This window comes from Amia ocellicauda, chromosome 15 (assembly GCF_036373705.1).
Source record: "Amia ocellicauda isolate fAmiCal2 chromosome 15, fAmiCal2.hap1, whole genome shotgun sequence".
NCBI classification, from domain to species: Eukaryota; Metazoa; Chordata; class Actinopteri; order Amiiformes; family Amiidae; genus Amia; species Amia ocellicauda.
The window spans coordinates 11042387-11054643 of record NC_089864.1 but is presented as its reverse complement, the minus strand read 5'-3'; the positions used below and the strand labels follow the sequence as shown (position 1 = coordinate 11054643).

The 12257-nt window shown below is 37.9% G+C and overlaps 1 protein-coding gene across 1 annotated transcript in view; it reads left to right on the top strand.

Moving 5' to 3' along the window:
• LOC136771680 (A disintegrin and metalloproteinase with thrombospondin motifs 20) overlaps positions 1-12257 on the top strand; it is a 97161-nt gene that overhangs the window by 13767 nt on the left and 71137 nt on the right. The window contains exons 4-8 of the mRNA XM_066724142.1: positions 6721-6974; positions 8732-8815; positions 8928-9052; positions 9287-9327; positions 9636-9741. Coding sequence (XP_066580239.1) covers positions 6721-6974; positions 8732-8815; positions 8928-9052; positions 9287-9327; positions 9636-9741 — 610 coding nt within the window. The remainder of the gene's footprint in view (positions 1-6720; positions 6975-8731; positions 8816-8927; positions 9053-9286; positions 9328-9635; positions 9742-12257) is intronic.

Here is a 12257-nt window from a genome sequence, read left to right as displayed (position 1 = left end):
GTTTTGACCTTTAAATACTCAAGTCTGACTTAAGTCATAACATAGGGGCTGTTAATGGTAATCTTAGTGGTTATCTTGAGGCTTGCATATTAATCTATCTCTTATACAGTATTCAAGAGAGTCAAAGGAATGGGGGCTCTCCTGGATGAGGGTGCCTTGCTTTCTGTCGTTTGTAAATGAGTTTGTATTGAAAATGTATTGAACTTCTGTTACATTTCAGACCCATTGAAGAGTCTTTTAGAGTTGTGTACAAAGGTTTACAGGAATACAAATCTGTCATATCAAGCATATATGACCTGTGCCATCCCCTAGGATATCATGCTTAGCTTACATTAACAATGATAAAATGTATGTATTTCCTGGACATGCCGCATAATAAGCACTGCTAAAGATAATAAATTCTACACATACATTCCTTCAAAAAACACAACTTGACTCCTGTCAAAATGAAATGCCCTGGCATTTGTGATACTAAACACTGAACACAGAGCCAAGAATAGCCCATGGCATACACAGGGACACTTTGAGACCAAAGTTTAATTTGGATTCTAGTAGCCTTGAATACATAAAACTATGAGAGGATTGCTCCAGCTGAAATTGTTTGTTTGCGGCTGATCCTGTATAAGATATGACTTCTTTTACACAGGCCTCTTTCCTTATCTGTCTACTGACTTAATGCCTGCCAGAACCGTGAACGATTATTGAAAGCTTGTTTTGTCATGCCGTCTTACTAATAATCCTGTTCATTTTTTATTTTTTCCTCCCAATCTGTCATTTGAACTAGGCTTAGTTACAGGTGTTTGGTGTTGTGTTTTGATTAAAGGGGAGGCACCAATATATTGTTTTTCAGGGCTTTGATTTTCCCCTCATAAGTGTTCGCATTGGCAGCTTCGGGGAATCCACTATGCTGTGTGTGAGGCATCTATTTTTATTATGCTTGGTCTCTGTCTGGGCATCCTAATTCACACAGAGATAAATGACTCCATTACCAGATCCAGCTTAGCAAGAAGGAGACATGGAAGGTGTTGATTAGTGAGGAACAAATACCAGTAATCCAAACCAGCACTGTACTCTTCCATCAACTGTGCCAATGTCATCACCCGCACATAGTTTGAGGTCGCATTCATAAACTAGTATGGTGGAAAAATGTACTCAAATGTGGTGTCTGAGTTTAATTTAACTCCCCAAATTAGGCATATTAGTATCCTATCACAGTATTCTGTGAAATACTGACCTTATGCTGTACAATTAGAAAGACAAACGTAGAGATAACCGCGAAGGACATCCAGCTCTTACATCACTGTTTATAGCAAAAGAAAAAGAAAAAAATAAATCAAAACCAAAACAAAGTTATTAACATTTATTTGAATTCAGCTGGAAAATATACATGGATAATAACAGGTCGGTATTTGTGTACAAACTATAGTCTTTACAATGGCAGAATCCAAAGACTGTACCTACAGTTTTTGTTCCAGGTGGTAATGATAAAAGATTGATTTTCTTTTATTTTTTCCTTGACTAGATTCGTGAATACTGAGAACCTTTGTGAGTCTGATTAGAGGTAGATTCATTAGTGGGATTGCCTTTGGGTTTGGAGTTAGTCACACACATATTCCAGGATGAAAGTTTTCAATCAATTCTTAATCACATGAATCACCGTGAAAAGCATGTCGTAAAGAGAAGGTCAGCACATTACAACAATCTGTAGTGTTGTAAAGGACAAACGTTTACTCAGTCCATGATCTGCAAAAAGTGGGTAGACAAAACATTTCTGTCACACTTTTACAAATGCGGTTTCAAATCATGTAAGGAAATATATAGTTGTTTTAATTGAACAGAAACGTTGTTTTGTGTGACTAATTAGTATGTTAATTAAAGCACAACATTCGATCAAAACGTTTATTAATATATGAATGTTTATGTAAGCTTGGTTATGTTTCAGATTTGTATTAAAGGCTAACATTTTAAGAATATGTTATCATAAGAAGCAGATTAATTTGGGGCAGAATTACCTATGCTTGATGCAAAGTATGCGGCCGATTTTATTGGCACCCTAGTGGCAAAGTGCTTTATTCTCAGGAGGCTATTGTGGTTAAAGAATGTTAATTAATTCAATAAATAAATAGATGTTGCCTATTATTCTTTTTGGCATGTATATGTTTACGTATATAAAAAGTATATTAGAAAATACAACTTTTTGTGTGCCTCATGTTTTAAATTAATCTACCAAGTAGCTTAAAAAAACGACATCTAGCATCAAAACTGCATAACAGATTAATAACTACATTTATCAAATTAATCTTGGTGTGAAGCCCTCTTGCCATTCTCACAGTATAAGTAGCAGCTAATGCCTCTCTGAAGGGGATTTAAATGTAAGGAGATTTAAAACGTTTATGGTTAATCTGGCATGATTTAAATAATGGCATTGCAATGACAGCTAAAGAAAAATTGTTCATGCCACAAAACCCTTCCACCCTGCAGAGATCTGCTTTGAATCCTTATTTCATTGCCACCCACATGAAATAAAACATTGCTTTCCAGAGCACTATTCAGTGTACTGTGATATATAAGAAAGGAATAATCTTATAATGCAATGTTATCAGTATGGGCTTTTCTCTTACTGGTGTAACTGTATTAGTGTTTTACTATTTTGAACATGTTAAAAAGCAAATTAACAATAAACACATCACACAAGGAGACCAGATGTTTTTAGTATGGATTTACACTTAGTGCTATGACATTTTTCTGAACCTTTTTTCATCATTAACTTACAAACTGTTGCATGTTTTACTGTATGCACTTTTTTCCTGTCTTGAACATATTGAAAAAATATACTAATAATAAAATAACTGCTGCATTAGTCTCAATGGGATGACCATACATGCTTTAACGTCACCTCATCTTACAACATCTACAGTCTTCTTTGTATAGAAGCCAGAAAGATGGACATTGGGGTCCCAGTAACTGTGGTACGAGTGTTGTTACAAAAAAATACTTCGCACCATAACTCTTGTGATGTTTAAACTCCTCTCGCTTCCGTTTTAGCCATATTAATCATTTATAAGATGTGAAAAATTCATTGACCTTCTGGGAATGCTAGGTTTTAGGGGGATTGTGTCTAGCAGCACAAAAGCAACAAAACTGCTGCTAATCAAGGACAAAGCTTGTGTGAATGCATACTGTAAATCGACATGTGGCTTTCAATGGTCTGACACTTCAGTCTGCCTCTTGCTCTGCCAGGCCAGGTGTCCATTCACACACGCTTATTATTAATCTGCAGAATACGCTGACCCTGACCCTATCAATAAAACCCTAATTTGAAATCCTCAAATTGAACCCTAAAACAAATTTCAGTCTTGTTATCCTCCCTCCCCCTCTTTTTGAATAACTGTACTGCAGTTATAGAAAACCTTTTCTTTTCCCCATGATTCTTTTAGGGCGCCGTGTGTCTCGAATGATTTCAAAAGCACGTCACACATCAGCAAAGGTACCAGCTGTGTCTGACAATGAGGGCATTGCTTGAATAATTGTAGTTTTCTCTTCAAGCGAATTAAACCGGACACTGTGTATCAGCCCATGGTTTCCGAACTGTATACAGTACATAATTGATGCTCTCATTAATTTCTTACTGGTGTAACACTGTGGGAGGTTAACATGGTGCTGGGCTCGCTTGATAGGCGGCGGTCTTAAGGACATTTACACACAAGGAGGGGAATACAAAAAGGGGAAGTGTGGAGTGTGGTGGAAAACCCTAGCTCTCATTCGAGTCTACCTCCATGTCTTCTCAGTTCCTCTCTAAAAACAAACACTAAACAAACAAGCTATACAAAAATGGGGAAATCGCTGTCCGTAATCATAAACCAAACCCATAGCCAAAGGTCTGTCACCGTATGTCAACCCCAAGTGCACTCTTTGGGTTTAAACCCCCACTAGCTCCTTACTTTCCCCACAGATAAGGGTGTGCTGGCTCTTCTTTAATGTGGATCAGTGAAAACACTCATGGGAGCTCCGCAGGTCAGGTGCTCCCATGCTGTATCACCCCCCCAGGGATTATGGGTGGGGCGGTGGCTCTTGGGATGGCCGGTCCTCGCCCCCCTAGCACTGCGTCACATTCATTATTAGTGCCTTTGTATTGCTTGTAATTTGTGTTGCACTGTAAACACAAATAGTGTATAATCACTGTAATGTAATTATCTTGCTCCTCTATATTTAATTGATAAAGTATAGTGACTTGTCTTGGTAGAACTAATCACTAGCTAAAAGATTTAGCTGTTATAAGAATTTTACATATTTGTCTATTGGTTCAATATTGATTATAATGCTAGCTATACTGTTGAATATAACTATAATATATAATAAGCTGAAGGATCAATGCTTCCCCCTTTTTACAATATGTAGTTTGCAAATAGTATGAATCTAACCTAACATTTTTACTGGATGAGCCTCACCTTAATTTCCACTGTTGTTAATTACATTTTAAATGGCCAATGCTTGCATGTTTTTTCAGTCCTGCATCTTATACAAATACATATCAACTCTTTCATTTCAAAGGATCTGAGAGATTTTGGAATAGCTGATATTTAAGATGAAAATTGAAACTGGGCCACGCCTCTAGCACTAATGCACGGTGGTTTATCAGTGTATAATGACAGGGAGGGTAAGCTGTAAATTGTGTTTTGCAACACATGCTCTAACCACAGACTTGACATTATCCCTCTAACTCCAGAGTCTACAATTTTGATAGTAATAAAATATAAACCTACCAAAAGTCGAAGCCTAATAAAACTTACACATTCATGAATGAGCCTTTGCATCATTGATTTAAGATGCAGTAGATCTCCATTAAAACCTGGATACTGTTTGTAATATTATTTTAAGTAAGGTCCGTATGTATGGACACTCTTCGGCATTCACTTTGATAGTGTCATTGGTGTTGCTTTCTGCAGGCAAAAGACAGTGCTGTGACCTCCGTATCTAAGCCACTGTTAGATGGGTGTGGTGGTGAAGGGAGGGATGTATTTAAAAACATCTCAAATTAAAAACATCTTATTAAATAATTATACATACTGATGTACACAACCATGGATACGTGTTTACGGTCTTCAGGTTCGATTTTGTATGTAGTAAAATTATAAGCATTTTGTTGATTGTATACCTTATAACTGACACTGCCGCCATCTAATGGTGCACCCTAATATTTTCTTTCCCTCTGTAATGACTCAGAAATATGCACTGTTGTTGTCTAGCTTAGCCTATATAAAATTATTATTGGGGAGTTTCAGTTTGACCTCATGTAGTATTCGCCATGTTCATTATGTGTTAGAAATGTGAAGCTTCTAAAAACGTGTTTAAAGAAATGCAGCATGTATAGTGTCATTTGGACAGAGTTGGACAGAGTCCTGTAAATAATGACTCTCAAATAGGCTGAATCACATTGTTTAATTTCCTCCCCACCACATTGGATGTCAGAAGTTAGCATGTAAGATGTGCTGACATTAACCAAAAACAAGTGAGAAAGATATCACAGGAACAGACCGCAAATATTAATTGTTCTTTACGTGTATGAATGATGATTCACATAAGATATTAACTCTCTCCACTTTGTATGACAGTAACTTTCCATCCTAGTAAATCTCCTACCAATTGCATAGGTTTATAACGTCGTGTTCAGACACTGTTGTGAGTGTAATAGCTAGGCGTTACAAAGCAGAAAAAAACATCAGTGAAACAGGTCATAAAAGAGTTCAGATTATGTGCAGTGTTTTAACATGACAGGTTCATTGTCTGTAGTCTTTGGAATGTTTTGGAACAAAAAGATGAAAACTGTTAGCCTTAGTTATAAAGGTATTAATGTGGGCTTATGGGTATAATTAAACCTTTATGATTCTGTTCTAGATTATTGTTTTATTCTGTTGTCTCCTTGACAACAATGTTTACCTTTTGGAGATAAATTGTTCAAAAAGTAGTGCATTATAGTAGGATAATGCATTAAAGTTCATAATATATAAATAAAGTACTGCTTAGTGTGAATGGAAATCTGGCAAAATACTAACTGCTCTGGAGGCTGCTACATCGTTAATTGCCATATAAAAGGTGCATTAATCCTATGGAGCAAACTTCAAGGACCTGTGATCTTAAATCCTTGAGTAATGAAACGCATTATTTAAAAAAAAATTGTGTGTTTGTGTTTTTAATTTAATGTAATCATGGCAGTGCTGCAATTATTTGGTTTACAAATATATCAAAAGCATCTTTATACATGAAGAGCTTGATTTTTCAGTGAAAATCTTTTACATACCCTTAAGTCATGGGCCTGTAAGTTCTTATTTGCTCGGCATCAATGGTGAGTGTTGGTATGAGAGGGACACATTTTTCCGGGGTGTGAAATGTCAAAAAACACCCCACCTACAGTACAGTACATGAATGCATTGGCATTTGGAGGGGAAAAAAGTCCTTTGTTAAACTGTCAGTGAGTGAATGGGTTTTCATATTATTTGTAAGAATGCATCTGATTACATTGTACATGAAGCATTCTGAGTAGACCAAAGATTATGGTTGTTTTTATTAATTACAAACTAACACACAGAATAGCACCCTTTCATAAGCTAATATGTTTATGCCACATTCCTTTGTTGTAGGTATTAGAATCCTGTTTTGTTAAACTGCCCGTACGCTTTCTTCTCCTCAGTTCTGGTGAGTTTTTTGTGTGTGTATTCACAGATAAACAGTTCAAAAAGCATATCACGCTACAGAGAAACAACAGTTTGGGAGAAGATCTGCATTTGGTGCGAGAAGCCGTGCAGTTGGATCAGTCGGCCAGCCGTTCTGCCGACGGCCATAACGGAACCCTGTCCCGGCGCAAGAGGTTCTTGTCCTACCCCCGGTTTGTTGAAGTGATGGTGACTGCTGACGCTAAAATGGTTCAGCACCACGGAGGCAACTTGGAGCATTACATCCTAACAATTATGTCAGTAGTAAGTAAAATTATCATTTTTTTACGATGCATGTCAATGTACTTTATTTATAACAAGACATAGTTTAGATACAGTTGACTAACTTAGTTTTTATATAGAGTGCTTTGAATTCCCAAGCCATGGGTAGTTGAGAAAGTGTTAATCAATTTGTGAAAATGTTTTTTGCCTCCATTAGTATAGTACATGTAGGAATGTTTATGTTCTTCTGCAAATCAATCTTGGTCCTTCAGAGCTACCAGTTCTTTTATTTTGCAGGCCACCATTGCTCTCAATAAGTCAAAATTGGCTAAATTGGTCCACGTCAGCTCTTTACATGCTGTAGATATTGATGATCTGCAGTTACCTATAATTCATAAGATGTGCAGGTCCCTGGCTTTCCATGCCCAGGCATGCATATCACCATTCTGCTCTCCATTGCATGCAGAATTAATCATTTGTGGAAGTGATTAATAATTAGAAAGCCTTTTAGTTTGTACCGCCCTATCTCAGGAGCACAAAACAAGAACAGAGAAAGCTTAGCTATTTTTGCTTTCAGTGGTCTAAAAGGTTTTATTAATTAGTTGAAAAGTTTTTTTTGTGATTTTCCACTATATTCTTTAATGATTGACAGCTGCATGTTGGTGTTTCAGTAATAATTACCTCCCCTGCATTATAGAAAGCGGGGTGACAACACAAAAATAAGAAAACCAGTTGACTTCGGCTAAAATGCATTCGTATCATTTAGGAGGCACCGCAGCTGTCAATATGACGAATTTCAAAAGCCGAGTGTCAAGAGCTCATAACTCAGAGACAAACCTAATTGTTTTCCAGGGCAGAGATTGCCTTGCTATAGTGGGGAGCTCCTAATCAGAGTGTGTTAAAACATGAAGCCGGAATTTAATTTGTTTACTATTAACACAGTGCATTGTGAGCTCAAACTGTTTAGTGTATTAGGAGCCATTATAGATGTTACCAGCGGTGACATGATGATTTATATCAGCTTCATTTCCCACAGAGTGCCTTTCTGAGTGGCCTCCGTAACAGAATCTCCCTTAGAGGCGTAACAACCAATTGTTTATAGTCTGCTAATTAGTTCCTGTCAGAAAGGTGAAAATGCCTAGAGGCACCAAATGACCAGTAAACCTGGGTTAAAGAAAATATATTGATTGGACAGTGTGTGTTTTTTTTTGTTTTTTTTTTGTATGTGATGCAGTTTGTTTAAGTTAGTTTGCAGTATCTAATTATAATGAAGCCGTGACAGTACTCTATAAAGTAACTGGATTTTTGTTGTCCTTTATTGAGTGGGTATATTAATTCATGTCACATCAGTTTAGCATTTAGACAACTAGTGGGTGATCCCTTGCCTTTTCCTGAAATATTTCCTTTCCTTTCCTGTAAAAACAGTTGGTGGCTGTGTTTTACTGCAGTGGGTGTATTGTGAGTTCAGATCCGAGAGCGCTTAGCTGTTCAAACCACTGTTTCACCAACAAGCACAATGACATTTGATTTAGATTTCTTCTTTTTTTCTCCATTCAGGAAATTATATATTTTTATCCATTTCCATGAATGAATTGCTTTGTGCATCCATATCAGATTCTACATAGCTGTACTCATGGACAAATGGTAATACTACTTCCAAAAATGTACACTTATTTTTTGGAGATTTGTAAGGTCTTCAGGTCTTTTTTATTTGTTAAAAGACTGTAGAATGTATAAACCTTATTGTTTTACATTAAAAGGAAACATTGCGTGTCTTGTCTTTGACTTTCTTCGTACAGGTGGCTGCTATCTACAGAGACCCAAGTGTTGGCAATCTTATTAATATCATGATTGTGAAATTAGTGGTTGTGCATCATGAGCAGGTAAGATCCCGGTAAATGTGCTTCACCTCCTTTCACAATAAAACACAAAAATACCTGGTCGTTGCCACTGTCTTTCTCTGACCTGCCTTCTGCCTGTGTACCTTTTGAATAGGAAGGACCGTCTGTCAATTTTAATGCTGCTACTACCCTGCACAATTTCTGTGTGTGGCAACAGACACAAAATATTCAGGATGACAGCCACCCTTTGCACCACGATACCGCCGTTCTCATTACCAGGTACTGCACTGGGCAGCCCAATTATTATTATTTTTATTATTATTATTTGTAGTAAGTAAGGTGTATCAAAGCCAAAATGTTTGTGCTGTGATGATTTAAGTAGAGGCTTTATGCCTTTGACAGCAATATTCTTCTGCAAGTTATTCACTAACGAAAAGGGAGTAAGAGAATTATCACTGGACTGAATTATATCTGTAACTATACCATAGAAATGTCACATTTATGTTTTTGCAGGGAAGACATCTGCCGAGCAAAAGACAAGTGTGACACCTTGGGTGAGCTGATTTAATTATATGCTGAATATTTGTGCAATGGCCATCTCTGAAGAGTGTTATCCACATAAATTGGTTTAAACCATGTGAACAGCTGGTTTGCGCCCCACTTTCTTGGCAGAGTTTGATTTTAAATTAAATTTACTTGGAGGAAAATGATGTAAAATAATATTCCGTGAGATTCTGGATTGTGTGAGTGAATACCACGATTGAGCATATGTCATTTTGCGGATGTTTTAAAACTTTATTAGATTGTGTTATGTCTGAACTTTGTTTTTGTTTTTCACAATCGCTTTCTAATACTTTTTCAGGTTTAGCTGAGCTGGGGACAATGTGCGACGCATACCGGAGCTGCTCCATCAGTGAGGAGAATGGCCTCAGCGCCGCCTTCACCATCGCGCATGAGCTCGGCCATGTGTAAGTATTCCCAAGGCTGTGTAAGTTAAGACACAAAAGCCTTTTTATGTACCAGCATGTCCAGGTGCAAAACTTAATAATAAAAAAAATCCAATAACCTGCCAGGCTCTACGTAGATTCCCCCTAAATTCTCCTTGGTGCTGAATTAACCCTTGTTAAACATTGACAGCTGGTGAACAAAGGTGATGGTGGAGTTGTGAACTCTGGTTTCTGTGTCTGTTGGCCAGGAATTCTGATTTTTTTTTAAGTTTTCCTGTGCAATCATTAGGGTTATTGGTGGTGATGTGACGGAAGGACTGGCTGGTGTCACTGGGACAGCTGTTTGTGGAAATGTCCTCTGTGGTAAACAATCCTCTCGGTGGTATCTCGTGTGTTTCTGCTTTTCACCCTGAGGTTAAGGTGAATTACAAGAGCAAGTTGTGAGGAACAGCAGTTATAGACTCCAAACTGGATTGTGAAAGAGTGATACAGTCATTGTGATTGAAGGAACAATTTATATATTGTGACCTATGTCCAGTAAGAAATTATGCTAATCTGTAATTTGTTGAAATTACTTTAAGCAAACTTTGATTTAACAAATTCTGAATAGAACATACAGACGGGTAACAAATTAAAGGTAAAACCTGAATAAATGAGTGGAGGAACATAATGAATGCAGATGCCTCCAAACCGGTGTACTGCATGATACAATTCAGCAATTAACATTCTATCATGCTCTGTGGCATGTATAAAAATGCTGAGCAGGCCCAGTTGACCTCGATTATTGATCAAGATGGCAAGAGGAAAGGATCTAAGTGACTTTGAAAGAGGGGTCATTATTAGGACACGAATGGAAGGAGTTCAGTCACAAAGATGCTCAACTGGCTCGTGTTCTGGACAAGTGGGCGAGTGCATGCGTGGGACACCAAGAGAACGGGACAGGACTGACTGCTTGACCCCTACAGTGAGGGGGTCCGGAGGCTCTTTTATGCTGCGGGGGGCATTTTTCTGGCATTGTTTGGGTCCACTTGTCCCCTTAGAGGGAAGGGTCACTGCAAATCATGACAAAGTTATTCTGAGTGATCACCTTTATCCTATGGGGACACATTTCTATCCTGATGGGAGTGGTCTCTTCCAGGATGACAATGCCCCATCCACAGGGCACGAGGGCTCACTGAATGGTCTGATGAGTATGAAAATGATGTGAATCATATGCTATGGCCTTCGCAGTCACCAGACACCTATGGGAGATTTTGGACAGACGTGTTAGACTGCGCTCTCCACCACCTTTATCAACACACCAAATGAGGGAATATCTTTTGGAAGAATGGTGTTCATCCCTCCAGTAGAGTTCAGAGACTCGTACAATCTGTGCCAAGAGCATTGAAGCTGTTCTGGGGCTCGTGGTGCCCAACACCTTACTGAGGCACTTTATGTTGATTTTTTCCTTTAATTTGTCACCCGTCTGTATATCATAGTAGATGGAAGTGTAGTCATTTTTGAGGACAATAATATGATGCTTTTAGAATAATCCTGTTTCTCCAGTGATCTGTATAGTGGTGCTCCAATACATGCTTTAAAACAAGTCTGTAACCCTGCATATTTGTAAATAACTTTTCGGTGAACAGAGTGAGCTGTGAAAATGTTGCCCTGTGAAATACAAATGACTGCAACACCTGATTAAATACTTTTAAGGGGGTTATCTGTCCTTCAGATGAAATGTAATTCGATAGTTTTAAATTAAGAACCGCCACAATCTGGCTGCACACTAAAGAGAAGCTGTGTCAGAGAGGAGATAGGAATGACAGTCATTCTTATCCCCCTCATTCCAGCACAAACAAGACCCCAGCTGTAACATTCACTTCAGCCGCAGCACGGAAACATCTCACAACTGATGTAGGTTGTTGGTTGTAAAGTTCATTCAGTGGAATGGGAAAAAATAAACCCTCCAGTGTTACAGAATGCAATAGACATTGTTTTGCTCTAAGGCGCGTCATGACATAAAAATGTTTATGAAATACATTATGCAGTTGTCATAATTGAAACATTTAAGATCATTGATTGTTGTTGAATTTCACATGAAGTGAGTGGGATACCATTAGCAATTTCTTTCCAAATGTGTGCAGTTGATTAAAACCTTGAAATGCTCGAAGCTACAGAGAGTGTCAGGCCTATTTTCATGTTGGTTCTTCACATGTATTTCAGTAAAAAGTATGTAAATATACCTTTGTTAACCTTTCCTTCCTGTGCTTTAAAATGCTGCTATTCTAAGGCACACTATTGACTTTACATTGAAAGACTTTTGTCTTGAGAAGGCAAACCAAACACGTACAAACCCTAAACAACTTAGCTTCTGAATACACACACTCATGCTCGGGGGTATGGAAGGGGAGTTACTACCCGAGGCAATAAAATTAATTAAAAGGCCCCAGTAATTGCACTGGCTTTAGCTTAGTTGGACTCACCCCAGCCTAAAAGAGAAAAGCACTTTTTTTGGTTTATGGTTTATGGTATTTTACAATCACCAGAGATCAAAT